This window comes from Amia ocellicauda, chromosome 4, assembly GCF_036373705.1.
Source record: "Amia ocellicauda isolate fAmiCal2 chromosome 4, fAmiCal2.hap1, whole genome shotgun sequence".
Classification (NCBI taxonomy): Eukaryota; Metazoa; Chordata; class Actinopteri; order Amiiformes; family Amiidae; genus Amia; species Amia ocellicauda.
The window spans coordinates 55,073,765-55,096,414 of NC_089853.1; the positions used below are offsets into that span (position 1 = coordinate 55,073,765).

Below are 22,650 nucleotides of genomic sequence, written 5' to 3' on the forward strand. Positions count from 1 at the left end.
TCTTGCTGATTGATAGGGGATCAAATACTTATTTCCCTCATTAACATGCAAATCAATTTATAACTTTTTTTAAATGCGTTTTTCTGGATTGTTTTGTTGTTATTCTGTCTCTCACTGTTAAAATACACCTACCATTAAAATGATAGACTGATCATTTCTTTGTCAGTGGGCAAACGTACAAAATCAGCAGGGGATCAAATACTTTTTTCCCTCACTGTATGTATGTGTGTGTGTATGTGTGTGTGTGTATATATGTGTGTGTATATATGTGTATATATATATATATATATATATATATATATATATATATATATATATACACACACACACACACACACACATATACATGATGTGAATTGAAGGCTTGGAGGACATGTTCAAATCTATTCAGAGGGAGGGGATTCTTTTCATTGCCAAAAACAGTTATGTGTCTGGGTATCTGCCCATGCACTGCATGTACATTAAGAGTACAGTGTTTAACACTTATAGTAGAAACACAAATCAAGGACAGTTTTTGTTGTTGTTCTTGTTGTTGCTGTAAGAAATAATACTATCCCAATACTATCTTAAAAGCATTCCTCTAAAATATCAGTCAAAAAGGTCCAGGTAGTTTATCAGTTCATATATAGTAGAAGAAAGAGGAAACATTTAATCATACACCTCTTTAAGCTTACTGCAGCAGTAATGTGAGAGCGCAGTCTAAACACTGCTTCTCAATGAGCACACCTCCCAGAAAAATGGTACACAAACTACTGTCTCTGTCATTTACTGGCTGTAGCAGTGTCTAATCTTGTTGACTAATAAAGTTTTACATATCCTATAAGTACTTCAGAATTAATATCGAGATTATAGTGTACTCTTCCAAAGTAGAAAAATAAGTGTTTGATCTGCTGAATAGCAACACCTTAAGAACACTAAGACTCTGAAAGAAGGTAAAATATGTTATTAGCAGGTGCTCAAGAGCTATGTCTGTTTTTTTGTTTTTAGTGCATTCCAAAAGTAGTTTTGAATGTAATTTGATAGGATTGTAGTCTGGAGTTGTTTTATATCAGCTGTGAAGGGAGGGGACAGGAATGGCTGCAAATAGGATTTTTTTTTTTTTTTATTGTTTTTAAACTACTTTTATTTAAACATCTGGTTGGCAGTTCTATCCAGTGGAAATGTTTCAAATATTTTAGGTATGCTCCACACTCTTTACTTTATGCAGTGCTGTTTTTAGCAGTCCACCCTGGATATAATATTACAGCTGTTAAATTACACATTGAACTCACTCGCATTTCTAAACTTTGCTTTTAAAAACACTTTGCTGCACAAGTGGAATTATGCACAGATATTTTCATGTTTGTGGTTCTTTCATTATATATTTATTGCTTTCAGCTGTGTAAAGTGAAAGGAGAATAGAAAAACACACCAGTTACATTAATCGATTCATTTATTTTATTCAGCCTCTTGATTTCCAGACTACTGAAGTTCTCTTGAAGGGTCACATTTCAGACTTCCATTTTGTGCTAAACTGTACAAAATTACATCTTCCCATTGTGATGTCTGTTTGTTGGCTTGACATTCAATTAATTCAACTTGTGATCTGAATTAGATTAAAATTGTCTCCAAGTCCTAAAGAGTTGTAAATAACAATTCAGCATTTATTTCATCAACAGTTCATAAGAGTAAGACTCTTGACTGGAACAAATCTAAACAAATATTATCTTGTGTTCTTGGTGGTCTGATCTGTTCATTTTAACATATCAACAATGTCTGCATGCATCTGTGTGTGTTCATGAGAGTCTGAATGGGTGGATGTCACATTTTTTAAAAGGTGTTGCTGTTTGAGTGTTTCATTCTCTGGCACACCCAACATTACATTTTGCTAATTGTTTGGGTTATTTATCATTTTTTGCTGCTGTAGACTTGTACAAAAATGTGTCACAGGGAATTTAACTAAATGTGGTGATCACCCTCGGTGATGCATGTTTTGGGAGAATGACCCATATTTATATGGAACAATCCACAATGACAACATCATCAAAAAACAGCCAGAAATCAGAATCAATTCATTGTGAGCTAATTTCTTTCCAGTGTCTCTACTGTCTCTGTGGAATGTGATCAATCAGGTTGGTTATGGAACTGCAACCCGAGTCAACCCGAGCTTCGTTTGTTATTGCAGCGAACCTGAACCCGATGTCTCACACCCAACACTGTGTCACCACCATGGCCGCCCCCTCCTGGAACTGCCACAGCCTGGAGAACGGGCTGCTGGAGACTTACGGTGAGATGGACGGGAGCCTGCTAGATACCAGCTCGGATGGTGGATCCAGCCAGACGGAGGGCGGCCTGAGCTTCCTGCTCAAACAGGAAGACATGGAAACCCAGGACGCCTACATTCGGCTCTTCAACCGCATGGACATTGCCGTGAAGGAAATGAAGCAATACGTTGCCCAGATCGATGTGTAGGTGTTTCCAGCACTCTGCATTGCAACACTGACGTTCCCCATTTGATTATGCTCAAGTAGCACGCAGTAAAACAGCAGGCAGCAGAATAACACTCATTGCCGTAATAAGAACCACTCACTTTTATGAGCTACTTAGGATCCTGAGCTGAACAAAAAAGCTTTTACCACCACTTACCACCCCCCCCCCCCCTCTTGATATAAGCCGTTTCACCGCTGCAGTTGTCTCACCTGAAGATAATTTCTTCTGTAGCTTTTAGAAGCCTGCAGTTTCATTTTCTGGTCACGAACTTTGTGAAAGATGTTGTATTAAGATTTCCATTAACGAACAATGTCCTCCGTAGTGCTGTGTCAAGGTGTCTCACTTTCCTACTAAGGTCTCTGACATTCTCCTTTGTCCGTTTAGTCTCCTGTCCTCCATAACGGAGCCCACTGAGCCTGAAGGGTGCGAGCCCCCGCCGTCAGAAGAGACCCCACCCACATCGCTGGTTCCCGAGGAGGGGGACCTAGACAAGACCGAGCATGGAGGGATCAAGAGGGTCTGCTTCAAAGTGTCCGAAGATGACCAGGAGGACTCGGGGCATGACACCATGAGCTACAGGGACTCGTACAGGTGAGATGCGCTTGAGGAGAGGACCTCTATATAGGCCTCAATATACACTGACGTCTCCATTCGACTTCCACAGTCACATCAGCCAGTCACTAATACGAGGTCTGCCCGAGCAAACTCCAAGCAGGAGCGCAGTATCAACAACTGGAACAAATACTGCAATATAGTTGGGACCCATGTTGACAGTTTTAGGGAAATATATAAGAAGGAACATCCTTTATAAAAACATCTTCTGTTTTGGCATTTTTGTGTTGTTTTGATGTTGAGAGAGTACATTTGGCATATTTATATCGGTGAATGTTGATAAAAGAATGTACACAAGCCAAGTACTTAGCTGTGCTATTTGGCAACATGGACAGGGACGCTGGATGTATTTACATGGAATAGCCAGAGAAATGTGCCAAAATGCACAAAACAGGAGGACCTCTTCAGGAGACAAATGCCACGCAGCTGCACGATCCCCGTCTATTCGGAGACTCATCCCTATAAATTATCCCTAAAGAATGAAGATTTGACACCCAGCCAGCCAGCCAGGAAGTTTATATCAAGGTCACTGTATCTAAAATAGTCTGAAAATATGTAACATGTAATTTTACATAATTATGTGAGCAACTTTAAATGAAAGTTAATTAACAAAAATATAGTTTGTTCAAAACTTAGTCAAGGTGAAAAGCTCAACAATAGTCTGTTTGCACTGTCACCTGTAAGACTATCCTATAATCAAATATTCCTGTACAGTGTAGATGATGTTTTTCCACTCAGAGTATTATATAGACATGTAACTTATTAGAGTTCCAGCCACCACTAACACAGCATTGTTCAAAGTCTATTATAAGATAGTGTCATATCATACAGCAACTTCGTACTCTTCCCAGTTAGTCATGAAGCTTCAGTTGGACTTGCATAAAGTGAAAATGCTATTTTAACCAGACACGTATTGTCCATCCAAGGTTCATCACTTGTGGATTGGATCATTGGCTGAGTGTCTGTGTTATTGGCTACAAAATCCATAACATTGTCAGCACCAGGGTTTACTGAATGTCTCAGCATTCATCCGAAGCGGCCTGTTGGCTTTGTTGCTGTTGTAATTGTCTCTGGACCCAGCCAAATGTGGGTTCCATTTCTGGCTGTGGTTGAACTCAACTTGGAAGCAACTGTTGGAAGTGTAGTGTGGGAAAGCAAAGCATATCTCTTCAGGGATTTGTAAACCCTGCATGTGAAGAAAATTGTGTTTTATTGTAAACATTAAAACTTTAAGTGTGTTGCATTATACACTTTGTTTTGTGTGAAATGGTCTACAGTGACAAATAACTGGTGATAATGTAGCAAAGGACAGGTTTTTACGCATCTTTATGTATTTATGTTAGTGGAAACACATTTCTCATTACTTGTTTGTGCTTTTGTGCATTGTTGCATCATAATGAAGAATATCCATGCACTGACTAGAGAAGGAAAAGTGACATTCAGAGAATTATGTCAGATTACAATTTTATTGGTGAGGTAAAAGCTAGCACTAAATTCTTTCCAAGATTAATAAACTGTGTTGCTCAATTTACAGTGAAGTTCTTAATCAATAAAATGAGCTATTCATTTCTTACATAAAAACAAGAAAATGTTCCTGTTCAACAAAATCACCTAATATCTCAGAATTCCATTTTGAGAAAAGCAGACGTACAACTGAAAAACATAATTGTATGAATCCTAAACTGTAACTGACCTTCGAGGGCAAACTGTTTGAGATGAGTTTGAATTCTGCTCAGAGTTTCCGAAGCTGCTTCTGAACTTTGTAATCGGATTGATCCTGTTTGATAATCATAACAGCTGTCCTTCATTTTCAGAGATTGATTTTAATCTCTTGAATTTAGTTAGCCTATGGAAAGTCCCATTAAAACGGTCTCAGAGTTTATTGTACACCACTTTCCCACTTCGTTTCTGATGATCTAATTAGATTCCTTCGTGTTCGAGCCTTGTCAAACGGCTCAACTCCATCTTGACACATTTACTGGTTGACAGCCTGTGGTGTCCTACACAGTATATGGATGGTTTTACAGTATTCACTGCAGAATCCCACAGAGCAAGTGACCCACGAATTGTTGTTAACAGCTGGTGTTTGCTTTCCTGTTTAATTTTCCTCCTAAATAAACATTATATATGCATACCCAGGCGTGCGTGGCATATTTACAGTATGCGACTTTAAGAATACAAACCCTTTCAGTGAAACTGCAGTGCTCTGAGACCCCCTTCCCCCCTTCCCCCACCTGGAGATGTGCTCGGTTTAAAATCCTATAAAGCAATACAGTGTGTTTTTATGGGAATTCCATAATTAATTCTTGCAACAAGAAGAAGAAAAAGTGTTAAAATAACAGACTTCGCACTTTCTCTGTTGTGAAAAAGATGGATCTTTCTGCCCGTGTGACTGAATGACGATGTTCTCTGTTTAGTTTTTTTCTTTCTATGCCCCCCCCCTTTATTCAACACCAAATATGCACATCAAAAAGTGCAGCCTGAGACAGTGTGGGTAATGTTTGTTTTCATATCCCTGGGGTAACATTCCTGTGGTGCAGCTTTCAACGCATGAGATGTCAATGTGGTTTGAATCAGTGCCTTCAGCCAGCCGCACTGAGGTCTAATGCCCTCTGGAGGCCACTGTGGGCTGCGTGAGGCTCTGAACAGAGAGGCAGAGGTTGTTACAACCTAATTGAAGTTAATGTACCATTCCCCAATATAAGAAGTCTGTCTCTAAAAATGTATGTGACTATGGGAAGTATTCACCCCCTTGAACATTTTGTTGTTACAGTCTGAAAGTTGTTCCTTTTATTTACTCAACCTACTCCACACTTTAAATGTGGGATAAAATGGTAAGGGGATGAAAAAATCTAATCATTTAAAAATAAAAACGTGAAATGTCTTCATTAGAGAGGTATTCACTCCCTTTGTGTGGACTCTCCTAAATTAAGCTCAAGTGCAAACAATTGCCTTCTGAATTCACGTAGTACGTTGAATGGAGTCCATCTGTGTGCAATAAAAGTGGTTTCAGATTAAATACACCTGTCTCTGTAGGGCAGCACAGTTGGCTAGTGCATTCAGAGCAAAGATACTACCATGAAGAGCAAGGAATCTTCAAAACAACTCTGGGATAAATTTGTGGAAAGACACAGATCAGGGGAGGGGTACAAGAAGATTTCAAAGGCATTGAAAATTCCTTCACGTACAGTCAAATCAGTAAGAAGTGGAAGCTATATACAGCACCACCCAGGCCATCCTCCCAAACTGAGCAGCTGGGTAAGAAGGGGCATTTTTCAGAGAAGCCACCAAGAGGCCAGTGACAACTGTTTTTACCCTGAATTTTGTCAGGGTAGAGGGCACAATGTACGGAGTTAAATCCAGGCAATGCCTTCAGGAAAACCTGCTTCTGCTAAAGACCTAAGACTAAGACAGGTTTACCTTCCAGCCAGACAATGACACAGCCAAAGCCTCTTAAAAACAAGAAAGTGAATGTCCTAGAGATGCCCAGTCAAAGCCATGACTTGAATCTGATTGAGAATCTGTGGCAAGCCTTAAAGATTGCTGTCCACCAACGATCCCCATCCAACATGACAGAGCTTGAACAATTTTGCAAAGAAGAATAGGCAAATATTGCACAATTCAGATTTCTACCAAAGGTGGTTCTACAAAGTATCGACTTGGGGGTACTTCTCTAAACAAGACATTACATTATAACTTTAACATTATAAGGCAGTTGATTGTTTATAGATTAGGATAGGCATGGGGTAAATGTGTCAAGTAGATTAAGGGACGATTGGGAGGCAGACCATAACGTACAATATCAGGGTGATTTATTTATTGTGTGATGCAAACCCTCAGCATTCATACTCTGAATTGTTTCAATTCAGAATTAGTTTAGCCTTGGTTAGGTAAATAACCTGATACATTGTGTGACTGAACCCATCCAGATTAATCTGTTCTGAATGTTCACACATTAACTTATTGGTAAACCTTTATTTGTACAAATGAAAAAGCAAACAAGATTTTAAGGTTACATCTTCTTGATTTGTGAATAACAATCCCTTGAAAATGATTTTTGACTATTTATGGACGGCTAATGGCTTGGTTCAGCAGAAGTTACAGTTCATAACAACTAGAAATAATACGAATTAAAAAATAACTTGAAGATAGGGCCAGCAAATTGTATCACATTTTATACATGGCTGAGAATAGTACTTGGAATTATTTTAGGTCCTGCATGGGTGGCAAGATAGAAAACAAAGGAAATTATTTTGGTTCATTCAACACCACCCATTTAGTCTTTTTTTAGAAGTGCCTTGCTTTATAGAGACATCTTGTCTGTTGAGTACACTTGCTTTGCATTTAAAATTACACACTGTGATTTATGTCAAAAACATTGATTATAATGCTGAGGAATGTGACCTTTCTGTAGGAATTAGTTTTTTTGTGTAACAGGGTCAAACAATGGAACATTTACTGTTGCCTAGTTCAACTTAAAATAAATATCTTTAATCTTTTATCTTTCATTTCCCTTTCTTTCTGTTTTGAGCAACAACAAAACATTGTGTATAATTGTGTTCCCAGACATATGTCACAAACATTTAACAGGTGTGGCAAAAATATATTATCCCAGTTTACCAGGCTTCTGTGCCATACGTGTCCTGGTCAGTTGTTCATGGATTCCAAAATATATATTAAATATTTCAAATGTGCAGACATTGAGTAAAAAGCATACATTATACTTCAGTGTTCTGTAAGATTACTGATTTAATTGTACCGTATTGTAATAAATATTGGTCTCTAATGTTATAGGTGTTGGGTGACACATCAATTGCACTGCCTGAGACATGTTTTCAGGTGTCTGTCTGTGTGTTTCAGTGAATGCAACAGTAACCGGGACTCCGTTCTTTCGTATACAAGCGTCCGGAGTAACAGCTCCTACCTGGGTAGCGATGAGATGGGATCAGGTAAGAGGGCATCATTTCACAGGAATGGTTACTTTAGCAATGTGTGCATAGCTGTAATCACCCAACTCCACTCCCTGCATGAGTCAGTACAAGACTGTGGGCAGCTGCAATTTGTGTTTAGGTTTTCACTGCATCGCTATTTCCATTTTGGAAGACATTGCATGCCTGTTTAGGTTTCTGCAGGAGGGCACAATGATGTTGCATGGGGTGAATATCAAACCATCCATCAAGCACAATGACCAGAGTAATGACTGTACAGCCATGTTCATCATTTCCTTTATATGAATCAAATCATCCTTGTTTATTAACAGCAGTTTAAGATTAAGAAAAAGGCTCTCAGGTGTGATTTGGGAGATATGTCAAATTAGGAAAAATCACTTAAAATTAATCTCCCCTCAGTATTGATACTCCGCTCACTTCTTCCCCTACCCTTATCAACTCCACAATCATTGCCCCCTGCTGCCTAGAGGACTCCAAAAGCCAGGCATGTCCCCCCAATTATGAAACCTAACCCACGGAACTGCCCCCAGATCTATAATATAAATGTTGATCCCTCCAAAGCTAGTCTCTAGTTTCTGCAATTGCTGGTCACATGAACCTGTGCCATCGTGGCTGTGGAAACCACACATGGCTCTTGTTTTGATTGAGACTAGACAGCCCAGTGAAATGGCATTCTAAGCCATAGTGCTCCATGGTGGTCTGTTCAACACCATATAAACCAATGGCTGCATTACCAGCAGCAACATATCATAAGAAGTCGAGTCTGTCCAGCCTGCAGACCCCCATAAGTCTCTGAGCTTCACATTCATTGTTTCCAGGTGACGAGCTTCCTTGTGATATGAGAATCCCCTCAGACAAGCAGGACAAGCTGCACGGCTGTCTGGAGCACCTCTTTAATCAGGTTCGGTATTGCATTTGATCTTTTGTGTTGTTATTCTTACAGTCCAAAGGTTGTCCACTTTGTCGTGGGGTTTGTCTACATTTTTTGGGATCAAAAAATATTTTTTTTAAATTCAAATAAACGACTGCAAGAATGTCTGGCAAAGTGCTGGAAACAGCTTATACGACAAACTAATCATTTTTTTGTCTGATAATGAAATAAGGTTAAGAACAGAAAACACCTGGTTAGGCTGTTTTCCACCATAACAGAGTTTAAATATAATCCTTTCAAGAATATTTTGTACAGATTGTTCCGATAAAAAGGTTCAACATCTTTACTGAATTATCTTCAACTTAATCTTCTGCCAGCAGCTGCCTAAAGATTTACGCTCAGAGATCAGATGCAGAATTACCTTTGTATGACGTGTCATCTCCCATTACTGACTGATTATGACCTTTGACCTTATCCGGTATCACACAGTCCAAGTGCAGCTTTCTCTACACAGGAGCAACTATCAGTTTCATAGGATGAATTGTCTCTAAATGGAGACAGTGCCTCAGGGTTGGCCTAGACTGCTGTATTGGAAACTGTTTATGTTAAGCTGTAGCTTAGGTAGGGTCTCTTTTGTGTGTTTCTGCAGGTTGACTCCATTAACAGTCTTCTCAAAGGACCAATAATGGCCAAGGCAAGTGAGGCAACCAAGCACTTTCCAATGGACTACAGTCAAGCAGGTGAGGCCATCGAAGCCTTGAGGAATGTGTGCCTCATCATGTATAATAGGTTACTTAAGTAATCAGTTTTAAGTTGTTCCACTATCTTCTCCGTGCCTCTGCAGACCAAGTGGATGAGTGATATCATCTGAATTGTCTGTAACTGCATGCAGGCTGCACTGAGAACCTCATGGTTTTAGGTTTTATCTGTGTATGCAGGTATGAAAATCAGTGTTGCATTTTTAAATAGTCTTGTAAAAATGTTGAGGAAAAAGCACAGAAGGCAAATCAGTTTCCCTCCACATGTCTGTTCATGCACTTTAACACAGAATAAGGCAATGAGCTTGAAATACCAAGGGCCTTGTGTTGGCTTTAATACAGCAGTCCTGAGCTAGATGTATTTCCATCCCAGATAATGGGCGCAAACGCATCACTAGGCTGGATTGCTGTTGCTATTGAAACCCCCTCTATTGACACATGCGTACATCCGATCACATCTGTAACCCTGGGCAAGGGTGTTCAATGAGTTTGTCTTCTCTCCTGCCTGCTCAGAATTCAGGCACACAGAGGACTGGACAGCACGCTGTCGGTGCATGATCCACAAGAACATCCAGGAAGACCCTTGGAACCTCCCCAACTCCATCAAAACCCTAGTGGAGAACTTGCAGAAGTTAGTGGAAGGTGAGGGAGCCCCTGCAGTGGAACAGTGGCAATCCAATCAGTCAGACAGATGCACTCTGTGATATCGCACCTCTTTGTTGCTGGTTTGATTTCCAAAGGGAAAGCTAAGGACATAAGAAAATGAAAAAAGGCAGTTTTAATCGTGCAGTAGTTTAATTAACTGTAATATCTGTTTTTGTTTCCTTTGGAGCTTTGAATCAAATGTCTCTTTGTTTGATTGCAGATGGAAAGAACCAGCTTCTTCTGGCTTTGCTGAAATGTACAGGTAATTTAATAGAATTGCCTTAACTTTTGATAAGTTAAAAAGCTGGAATATACAGATGCTTATACCGTATCTGGAAATTAATTTTAAATGAGTACCAATATAACAATAATGTGATGTTGTACCAGTGAGCAGAGAGAGATGCATGGTTATATATTTCAGTATTGCCTGAACAAATAAAACATTGAGCCAATAGAAGACATTTTAAAATAACCACAAATTATACACATTATGTATGCACATAATATAATATATACACAAGTATATTTTGATTTTACACAGAGTATTAATCATTTTACACATATCTATATACAGGCAGATGTGAGGGAGGATGTGGTAACTGGTGAGCACCTCTGGGCAGCTCTGGACATGTGAGAGCTGGTGGGGTGTGCTCGTGTTTATTTGAACCCATGTTGTAGGCAGCTATCAGTAGTAATTTGGTGTGGCCGGGTCTATTTGTGCCGCATACACATGCTGTCTGGGATGGAAAATGAGAGACGTCTTCTGGGATTTGATAATAGGATACATGGAAAAATGTTTTTAGCAAGTGTCTGTGTTGTTCCTGTCGGCCTCAATAACTTCCGAGTACACTCCTTTAGATGTTGAATATGGTATTAAACATATTGTTTGATCTATGGGACTGGACTATTTATGGTTTGTTTGGAAGACTGGCTGTTGATACTATACCGAAATAGACCACAGGAACATAGCACTATAGTTACAACATAAGCTGTAAAAATGCCAGGTGCAAAATTCCTTACACAATACTAGTATGATTTACATTGATCTATTGTGCAATATAAGCCTGGTTAAAATTATATGACAGAAAATATGAACAACTATTTATTGGTAAGGTTGTCTTGCTTTAACCTACTTCATATAATCCTAAGAAGTTAGCATGGGTTTCCCAGGTACATTACTACCATTTTAGTGACTGATTCCAGTTCTTATCGATGATACAGCTGATTACACAAACCATCATGAACCATGTAAACCATGTGCAGAGCAGGTCTCCTCAGGGTGTTTTGTTTTGCCATGAAAGGTGTATTTTTTGATATACATTTTTTTTTTTTTTTTTTCTGTTCAACAAACTATTTAGCAAAAAAACAAGCAAATACTGTTGTGGAAAAACAAGCAAACTAGTACTAAATGGGTAAAACAGTGGGAATTAATTAATAATGTCTGTCTGTTAATGTCCTCCTAGACACCAACCTGCAACTGAGACGGGATGTGATTTTCTGCCAGAGCGTGGTGGGCGCGGTCTGCACCTTGTCCGAGCAGTTGCTGGCGGCGCTCAACTTCCGCTACAACAACAATGGCGAGTACGAAGAGGAGAGCAAAGAGGTCAGCAAGAAGTGGCTGGAGCAGATTGCCGCCATCGGAGTGCTCTTCAATTTCCAGTCCATGCTTTCACCTCATGTGGTAAGAGATCAATCAGTGCTTCGCTCCCAGCAGGAGAGCCAATGGGCCAGAGCAACAGCATACTTTCACATGCATGAGAACCCCTTCGGTCTGTGATGCACAGCAAGGCCAGACAGTTAAACGTCTTCTGTGTTGTGAACTTCCAAGTAGATTGCTGTAGGACTATGTCATTATATCATCGATTTTATTTGTTTCTCCTTGAGAATTGTAGACTTACAAGAACCTGCACCCAATCAATTAGTTTAATACTGAATGGCGGGTTCTCATTTAATGCATGTCACTATAATTTACAGTTTTTTTGATATCCAGTGCTTCAGTGCTGATCTCATTGACATTGTGCTGGATAGCTGGCATTAAAGTCTGTTCATTACCAGGCAGACAACACGTCTCCTTTTATGTCTGAATGATTGGAAAGCAAACATTCCATCTGAATCTATAATTATTCAATTAGCTGCTCATGGATATACTCTGCACTGTACATTAAAAAGATATCCAGCCATGTTCCTGGAGAGCCAAAAAGCTTCAAGTTTAGTAGGTGTCAGAATGAATGGCTAAATTTAACATTAATCTGGTTTAATTAAGCCGATAATTGGTTTAGAGAATCAACTGAAAGATTGTGTGGGATGACACCTAGAAGCCCCTATAGTACCGCAGGACTTGGGTGACAGACTTCTGCTGTAGATGTCAGTTCTGCCAGAATGGCGACAGCGCAGTAAGGACGGTTCTGCTTTTTCAATCTTCTCTGCGATTTAGAAGGAGGAGCGGACTATGCTTGAAGACACGAAGGCTGCCCTGCTCGACCTGGACAAGGTCACCGTTTACTTCCGACAACTTGAAGACGAATGCCTGGTTGCAAGTAAGATGCTAGTGTGAATTAAATAATTAGGGTGCTTGATCTACCATGGATAAAAGTACAGCTTCTGTTGGCTGCTGTACAATGCTGTACTTTGACAGTCAGAGTTAGTAAAGAGGTACATTTAATCAGACTCCTTTTCCAGAGTGGCTGAAAACCCACCCTGATTAAATAAGAACCACCACCGATCATCAGCATCGTCAGAATATTATGTATATTATGATTTTACAGTCTTCGCCCAAAGTTTTATATCACCGAAGTTAGTTGAGACAACGTAAGTTGGGACAGATTTTCCCATAAACGCAATGTTATAATGGGGAGGGTGGTTCCAGACAATCCATTTTGATGTTTTTATATGCCCCCTTTCCCATGGCCCTTGACTGTGACCTAACATCATGTCTGCATTTAGCTTTTACAATCCAGGATGTAAGACCGCATATATTGCATACACTTGTGTAAATTAGAATTTGTAAAATGTACTATGCTTTGAATTGCACTATATTATGTAAATTGGAATTTGTAATGTTTTATGCCTTGAACTGCACTGTATTGTTGCACTTTGTACTGCACTTATATTTTGTAAGTCGCCCTGGATAAGGGCGACTGCCAAGAAACAAATACATAAATAATAATAATAATAATAATAATAATTATGAAAAATGTACACAAAATATGAAATCAGACAAACAAATGTTTAAGGAGAAGGCACTTAAACTGTAAGCAAAAGCAGAAGCTTCCCTATTTGAGGCGATCGTGAAAACAGTACATAGTTAACTGTAATCACATTAGAGTACGGAGTTGATTTCCATACAATATAACGTTTATTATTGCTGTCATCTCCAAAGTGGATTTGACCTTTCACCTCAAGAGAAATATAAGATTATTTAGTAGCCTTTTTCTTTTAAATGAAACTAAATAGAAAAGTATGGTGTTTATGGAACAATCTAGAACAGGTTACCTTTAAGCCAAAGTAGCTTTAAAAACAATGTGTAGGCACTCTGGGATTGTTCTACCAGTTTGTAAGTAATTAAAGCATTACAAAAATCATTGATTCTCAGTTAAACCTTTCAAAGTATTTAAATAGGGTGAAGCAGAGGCAGATGACAGACTAATGGTACATTTATCTTTCCAGACAAATTTAAACCTCTCTAAATTAGATTTTCCCATGCTCTGAACAATATAACCACGGCCTCTGTGTCATGCTGAGGAGATGGAAATTGTCAGTGATGGTCTTAATTTGAAAATCAACACGAAACCGCTGTGAAACCCAAATACAAAGTAGTATTTTTCGCATTGCCATTAATGCATGACTCTGATTTATATTGAAATCAGAGCAGCCGTTTCCAAGGACAGGGTATGAATACCTCCATAAGATGCTGGATTGTCAGTTTATTTTGTAGCTTGATGAATCGGCGAAATTAAAAGGTCGAGCTCTACTTTTTAATATGTGCTTTGCAGAGTCCATGGGCAATATTGTGTCCCGTGTGGTCTACAGGGAAGTTGCTGTTGCAGACAGCGGGTCCTCATTGATTAAGTGCGCAGTTGAGACTCAGACACGTCGCTCGTCCAGCTCGACCACAAGTCTGCTGGTGTGGGTAATATTGCACGTGTGTCAATTCCTCTCAACTTTATTCCTGCATTCAATGCACAGATCTGCGGGATTGCAACTCGGCTACAATATGTGCGAGAGGGATTGTACATCTCCTGTCCAGCGGTCGGATGAGGTTTTTAAACCCCTCTTTGGTCACTGCATTAAAAGGCACCATGTCTTTAGCGAGGTAGTGGGTTATGGCGTTAGTTATCTCCTAGTGTCTATGTGAGGTCTTTTCAGATGGTGTAACAGCCGCAAACAACTCTGAAATTGTACTTTGCTGTTGCTCGCTGCTAGACTGAGTGTCACTGGCAGGACAACGCGCTCCTCGAACAGCCGCTGCGGTGCTTTTTCAAGTGCTGGTGCAGGTTTGCTATATTCCCACGTGTTGTGGCAACAATTCCACGACAGCTCTTGCAAATTACCTTCTTCTGTTCGGTGTCTGTCACGAAATAATCCCATATTACCGAAGTGCTGTTTTTCTTTGGTATTAATTCGCCTAATGATCGCTCTGACTCTGCAGACGCCATAATCCCACTGCACCGCGCTTTGCTGTGTTTTTAATGGGGGCGTGTACGCAGTGGGCTGGGCAGCGCTGATTGGGCAGAACGGAGGTGCGCTCACTCTATTGGTTAGTATGATGCCACACAAAGAGCGCAGTCATGCTTTTGCTCTGGGACACTCGCTGCATATTGCTCGTATCGCATCCACATCGCAGCCCTTGCGATTAGCTAATCGCAACGTTTCAAATCGCGATTGCGATTCAATTTGGATTAATCGTTCAGCCCTACCCCAAACACATGAAACCTTTAAGTCTCATCCAGCTCTTTAGTTCTTTCATTCTTCCACAGCCCCAGGTAGTGGCACACGGTTTAAAATAGAAGAGGTGTTCACCCTTTAGAAATGTTACGGGAATGTAAATTATTAAACAGACTATCAATACTCTACCTATAATACCTTATTGGACAGATCTAATTATCTAATAATGACTTGGCTGCCACGATCTTTCGAAGCTAATCTCAAATTAAAGAACCAGAAATTGTTCTTGTTTTTCACCCCTTCATAGAACTCCCTCGTGTTTTGACTAATGCCTGGTCACTATTTGAAAGGTTGACAGTGCCATTATTAGGTCTATATAACTGACCATGGCCCAGAAAACTTTTACATAATACTAATGGGCAAATTAAATCTCCTAGGCTTTATATATCTTTATAAAAAGAACATAACTTTCCCTCTTTAACCTCACTGAACGTTCATCCGTGCTTGACTTTAATGAAACTCTGCGAATTCTAAACCTTCCTGTACTGGGTATTACTACAGCTACAGTTACCTGAAGTATTATTGTATAAAGTTATACCAAAAGGAATAAGGAAGCAGGCAAAGCTAAATAATTGGTTGGGGGGGAGTTAATGATGGAGATTGAACATATGCCAAATAGATGACAGGCTTACTGAAGGCCACATTCAAAGTGACAGTGTTTCTGAAAGAACACACCTCATCATTACTAGATTAAGACAAGCTCATATTGAATTAGGAGATTAAAAACAGGATGTTCTAGTGTAACCAGGTGAAACAACCCGAAGAAATCATCCATACCAAGTATTAAAACCCTGGAGCAAAATTACATCCGATCATTAAAAAAGCATACATTCTTCTCTAGTCTGTACATTGCAGTGCAGAGGAGCAATATAACACAATACATTAAGATTCATAGGCACCTGAGAACTTCAAAAACTCACACAATTACAATCAGGAAGAAGGCTGTCCCTTTTCATAATCAGGCATTACATTTTGTGACATTTATCCACCTGTCATAATTTTTTGCATTATTATTATAATCCATGAAGCAGCACTTAAGACACTCCAAATTGACTGGTAATTGGACACTTCTCAGATAACCACACACACTCTGCTTCAGCAGATTTCAGAAAGCAACCCAATACCCAAAATAAAGTTTTGCACCTTCCACAAGGGGAAGGTCCAGGGGTTGACTTGTGAATAATATAGGAGAGTTTTAAAGGGGGTATGCAGGTGGATGAAAATGCCAGGACAGATCGCATCGGGGATGGTGACAGGCATGTTTCTGATGGCTCGGCCCTGTCTCCTCAGATACATCAGTGTTTTACCACGTGGAGGGCAGCAGGCAGGCTCTGAAGGTCACCCTCTACCTGGACAGCTGTCACTTCTCAGAGCTGCCCACTCGCCTGCAGAATGGCGGCAGTCTGAAGTTCCACACAGTGCTCTTTACCAGAGGTGAGTCCGGCATGCTGCTCATCAAGTGGGACTCACGTTTGATCTCCAAAAGCTGCGTTTCAGGTCTTCAAGGCAGCCCATGAATTAGTCCCCCATAGAAAAGCTACAGCTCAGTTACAACTTTTCATTTTACTGATGGATTTCTAACAATGAATGCAAAGAGTTAAGTTGATTGAATGAGTTTTCTAATAACATTTTGACTCCTAAAATGTATGACTAATATAAATACAAAAAATAGGAACAGAAGAATGTAGGGCAGCAAGGAGTCACGAACGCAAGATCAAAAGGGGAAATAAATAAACTGATTTTATATTACAAAAGATTTCCATTGTTTGCGATGTGATGATGCTCCCTGAGATGTACTATCCTCGCCTACGTGAGAACACCAATCTTGAGGGTTTACTGTATGTATAATCTCCATAAAAAAATGCACTATGCAGTTAGCTAGTGGTCCAGGTCATGAATATTTTACAAAACAAACCTGTTATTAATATCAAAAGTTTATCCTTAATATGCACCGATCAGCCATAACATTATGACCACTGACAGGTGAAGTGATTAACACTGATAATCTCATTATCATGGCACCTGTGGGTGGGTGGGATATATTAGGCAGCAAGTGAACATTTTGTCCTCAAAGTTGATTTGTTAGAAGCAGGAAAAATGGGCAAGCATAAGGATCTGAGCGAATTTGACAAGGGCCAAATTGTGATGGCTAGACGCCTGGGTCAGAGCATCTCCAAAACTGCAGCTCTTGTAGGGTGTTCCCGGTCTGCAGTGGTCAGTACCTATCAAAAGTGGTCCAAGGAAGGAAAAGCGGTGAACCGGCAACAGGGTCATGAGCGGCCAAGGCTCATTGATGCATGTGGGGAGCGAAGGCTGGCCCGTGTGGGCCAGTCCAACAGACGAGCTACTGTAGCTCAAATTGCTGAAAAAGTGAATGCTGTTTCTGATAGAAAGGTGTCAGAACACACAGTGCATTGCAGTTTGTTGCATATGGGGCTGCGTAACTGCAGACCAGTCAGGGTGCCCATGCTGACCCCTGTCCACTGCCGAGAGCGCCTACAATGGGCACGTGAACGTCAGAACTGGACCACGGAGAAATGGAAGAAGGTGGCCTGGTCTGATGAATCACGAGTTCAAGGTGTTGACCTCGCAACTTACAGGACTTAAAGGATCTGCTGCTAACGTCTTGGTGCCAGAAACCACAGCACACCTTCAGAGGTCTAGTGGAGTCCATGCCATGATGGGTCAGGGCTGTTTTGGCAGCAAAAGGGGGTCCTACACAATATTAGACAGGTCGTCATAATGTTATGGCTGATTGGTGTATATCCTTACATATCTGGCAAACCTGACTCACATTCAGGCCGTGCAAGTCTTCACATGACAAACTGTAGTGACTGTGCTTCTCTAAAGCTCAGAAACCTGAGATCAGTGTGTGTGAGGCTCCACCCAGTGGTGGCTTTTAATTAGTGTTGTATTAACTTGCATTCAAAATATAAAGGCTGCTGGTGTGCAGGTTAGCAGTGTGTTGACCATGTTACTGCCCAAACACATTGTACCTTTGTATCAACAGATGCAATGTTAATTTAACTTCTTAATACATAAATCTGTGTGTGTGATTTTTCAGTGGTTTACCTGTTGTGTTCTGTAATGCAACCTGTTTAAACGAGATGCCAAATGTCTCATATTCGTCTTGCAGCTCTGGAAAAACAAGAGGGTGCAACCCAGCAGGACAGTGCCGCAATGGAGGAGTTTCAGCAGCGAATCAACGCAGTCTCACTGGAAAAAGTCAAATCCTACTATCGGAAGCTCAGGTATCTGAAAGAGCTTTGGCACATGTCTGGTGTGCAAGTCGTATAACTGGAGGGTTGGGACCTAAATAAAAGGCAGAAATAAGACTCATTATTAGAATTTGCCTCTGGATTAAAGGAAATGGTGTTCATAAACATCTGTTTGAGAATGGTCATAGTTTAAATATCTGACTGGTACAATGGTTCTATAAAACTGGATGCTTTGTAGCGTTATTGGATATTGTGCTCATTCTTGCCACTTGTTTTACATCTGTAATTTAGATGTGAATTGTGCATATTTGTGAAAGACTGCTGATGTACTTAAATATTGCTCTGTTTGTTTGTTTTAGGGCCTTTTACTTGGAGAAATCTAATTTACCTACAGACTCCAACACCACTGCTGTGAAGATAGACCAGGTATGAGGCATAAGTGTGTGAAAACATGAATATACTTTTACTTTTACAGGTGACCACAGGGTGGCACCAAAATACAGGCTAATTTGAACCCTATGCTGTGACATTTTCACACTGGTAGTTACACAGTGATGTCCATAAAAAATAATATGTAACTCATCAAAATAATCCCCACAAATATTCTCTTCTCATCTGAACCAACCTTCAGCAGATGCTAATTCCATCTGTAAACAACAGAGGCCTGAGTTCACTCTTTTGGAACGTGTCTAATTGACTCAAGCCGGATGGACTGTGTTTCTGTCCATCATGTTGTGTGTTTTCCGTCTGGTCCTCTGAGCTCCGAGTGTGTTCTCTCTCCAGCTGCTGCGGCCCCTCAATGCCTTGGACGACCTGTGCAGACTGATGCAGTCCTACGTCAACGTGAAGCCCAGCTCTTCTGGAAGCGGGAACTCGTATCAGTCCGGAGTCAGTCTGCTGCCCGTCTCCTCAGAGCTGTGCAACCGGCTGGGTGCATGTCACATCGCCATGTGTGCCACAGGGATGCAGAGGTAACCACTACAGCCCGTACACTGACCCTGCGATGCTCTTAAAGGCAGATTCACAATAACTGCAGTATTCCTTTTGGTCCAACAGCTTCAACATTTCAGTGATATCAGACCTTAACGGCCTGCTGTAGCTGGATAGTTAAGTGTTGAGTCTGTTTTGTGTTGTAGAGATGCATTGCATTTTAGGATGTAAATAAGAAACGTAGGAAAAACATGACTTCGCTGAAATACTGAAAGGAACCGTGATGGCCCAATCTGTGGCACATGCTTTTCCAGAGAAGCCCAGTTTGAAGGTGTTAATGACCGCACTCCTCTCTCTCTGTCTCTCTCTCTCTCTCTCTCAGGTGCACTCTGAGTGGCTCCCTGGAACAGGCCATGATTTTGGCGAGAAACCATGGATTGCTGCCACGATGCATTATGCATGCAACTGATATCATGAGAAAACAGGTATATTTCTTCAGTTTGTTTTCAGAAAGCAATATGACTTAATAAATAATTAATATTTAAAGATATCAATACAACTTCTATTAATAATAATTCTAATTTGTTTTTCTATAAAAAAAATAATAATCTACATACATACTGTATATATGTAGTACAATTTACAATAGATACAGTGTATATACATGCATATATTTACGTGTGTATATATATATATATATATATATATATATATATATAATGTGTGTGTGTGTGTGTGTGTGTGTGTGTGTGTATATAATGCAAATTGTTGTACGTTGTCAGGTGTATAACAGTGTGCAATGGATATGAACATAAAACATGTTAAAACACTGTTCATGTATAGAACGGGACTAAATTAAATGTTACTGTATGTTGACAGGGAACACGGGTGGAAATCTTGGCAAAAAATCTAAAGGTGATGGATCAGATGCCTCCATCTGCACCAAGGTAACTCTGAGATTTCACTGTATTAAATGTCTATATTGAAATTGTGTGTAGTGGGGTGGGGGGGAAATATATATATACATACACACACACACACACACACACACACACATAGTTTGTATTGCACTACAGGTAATCTTCAAATCATATTACAAAGGCCTTAAGCAAGTAAACTAATCAGGTGCAACCAAACAGAAAAAACCCATTTCTCAATAAGAGAATACATTTATTGGACACACAACCCATTACATCAGTTAATTAAGATTTATTATGTTCTTTACAAAGACACATCGGTAACCAGTTTCACCACAAGTATCACTATAACACATCAACATAATTCAGCAGTTATACACTCACCTAAAGGATTATTAGGAACACCTGTTCAATTTCTCATTAATGCAATTATCTAACCAACCAATCACATGGCAGTTGCTTCAATGCATTTAGGGGTGTGGTCCTGGTCAAGACAATCTCCTGAACTCCAAACTGAATGTCTGAATGGGAAAGAAAGGTGATTTAAGCAATTTTGAGCGTGGCATGGTTGTTGGTGCCAGACGGGCCGGTCTGAGTATTTCACAATCTGCTCAGTTACTGGGATTTTCACGCACAACCATTTCTAGGGTTTACAAAGAATGGTGTGAAAAGGGAAAAACATCCAGTATGCAGCAGTCCTGTGGGCGAAAATGCCTTATTGATGCTAGAGGTCAGAGGAGAATGGGCCGACTGTTTCAAGCTGATAGAAGAACAACTTTGACTGAAATAACCACTCGTTACAACCGAGGTATGCAGCAAAGCATTTGTGAAGCCACAACACGTACAACCTTGAGGCGGATGGGCTACAACAGCAGAAGACCCCACCGGGTACCACTCATCTCCACTACAAATAGGAAAAAGAGGCTACAATTTGCACAAGCTCACCAAAATTGGACAGTTGAAGACTGGAAAAATGTTGCCTGGTCTGATGAGTCTCGATTTCTGTTGAGACATTCAGATGGTAGAGTCAGAATTTGGCGTAAACAGAATGAGAACATGGATCCATCATGCCTTGTTACCACTGTGCAGGCTGGTGGTGGTGGTGTAATGGTGTGGGGGATGTTTTCTTGGCACACTTTAGACCCCTTAGTGCCAATTGGGCATCGTTTAAATGCCACGGCCTACCTGAGCATTGTTTCTGACCATGTCCATCCCTTTATGACCACCATGTACCCATCCTCTGATGGCTACTTCCAGCAGGATAATGCATCATGTCACAAAGGTCGAATCATTTCAAATTGGTTTCTTGAACATGACAATGAGTTCACTGTATTAAACTGGCCCCCACAGTCACCAGATCTCAACCCAATAGAGCATCTTTGGGATGTGGTGGAACGGGAGCTTCATGCCCTGGATGTGCATCCCACAAATCTCCATCAACTGCAAGATGCTATCCTATCAATATGGGCCAACATTTCTAAAGAATGCTTTCAGCACCTTGTTGAATCAATGCCACGTAGAATTAAGGCAGTTCTGAAGGCGAAAGGGGGTCAAACACAGTATTAGTATGGTGTTCCTAATAATCCTTTAGGTGAGTGTATATAGTGCTAATTAGCACATTTGAACAACATTTCAGTCCTGGAGCACAGGGATGTGGGTTCAATCCCAGGTGGGAGCACTTCTGTTGTACCCTTGAGCAAGGGACTTTACCTAGACTGCTCCAGTAAATGCCCAGCTGTATAAATGGGTAAAGTGTTTAAAAAAAAAAATGTGATAATTGTAAGTCACCCTGGATAAGGGTGTCTGCTAAGAAATTGAGTAATAATAATATTATTTAATTGAAATGTCGTCTGGAGCTGCACTGTCATTATAGAAGTATTGGACAAGACTATTATGTTTTAATCTAACAAAGTATAATTTTATTACATTTTATCTCTAAGAAACAATATGTTTCGACACACGACTCTTATCTATTTATGAGAGGGGGATTGCCAATACCGAATGCCTGCTGAACTGAGGCGCTTGTCTAATGTTTGGTTTTGATTTGTAATACTTTAAAACAGAGCAAAGGAACTCAAAACGTAAGTTCATAAGATAACATGAGTCATGTGTATTTCCAATCACTTTCAAATGCTTTCAAAAAGTTTTGTAAATTGCTCAGTCGCAGTCATGCACAGCCAAGAGGAAGCCGTGACTGAAGACCCTGTGTGGGGATGGGGGGGGTTCCAAATGTGACTGTTTCCCTCTCTCGCACGCACGCACGCACGCACGCACGCACGCACGCACAAAAATACTCACAAGGCAGTGGTTAGGGCTCTGGACTCATAACTGGAAGGG

The 22,650-nt window shown here is 40.3% G+C and overlaps 1 protein-coding gene across 1 annotated transcript in view; it reads left to right on the top strand.

Annotated features, from left to right (window-relative positions):
* Positions 1–22,650, top strand: part of prex1 (phosphatidylinositol-3,4,5-trisphosphate-dependent Rac exchange factor 1) — a 122,222-nt gene that overhangs the window by 95,418 nt on the left and 4,154 nt on the right. Inside the window, exons 25-39 of the mRNA XM_066702811.1 lie at positions 2,165–2,447; positions 2,854–3,060; positions 7,942–8,030; positions 8,849–8,931; positions 9,551–9,641; positions 10,173–10,301; positions 10,525–10,566; positions 11,768–11,985; positions 12,739–12,841; positions 16,539–16,682; positions 18,385–18,499; positions 18,826–18,892; positions 19,250–19,437; positions 19,779–19,881; positions 20,276–20,343. Of these exons, the coding sequence (XP_066558908.1) occupies positions 2,165–2,447; positions 2,854–3,060; positions 7,942–8,030; positions 8,849–8,931; positions 9,551–9,641; positions 10,173–10,301; positions 10,525–10,566; positions 11,768–11,985; positions 12,739–12,841; positions 16,539–16,682; positions 18,385–18,499; positions 18,826–18,892; positions 19,250–19,437; positions 19,779–19,881; positions 20,276–20,343 (1,930 nt within the window). The remainder of the gene's footprint in view (positions 1–2,164; positions 2,448–2,853; positions 3,061–7,941; positions 8,031–8,848; positions 8,932–9,550; positions 9,642–10,172; positions 10,302–10,524; positions 10,567–11,767; positions 11,986–12,738; positions 12,842–16,538; positions 16,683–18,384; positions 18,500–18,825; positions 18,893–19,249; positions 19,438–19,778; positions 19,882–20,275; positions 20,344–22,650) is intronic.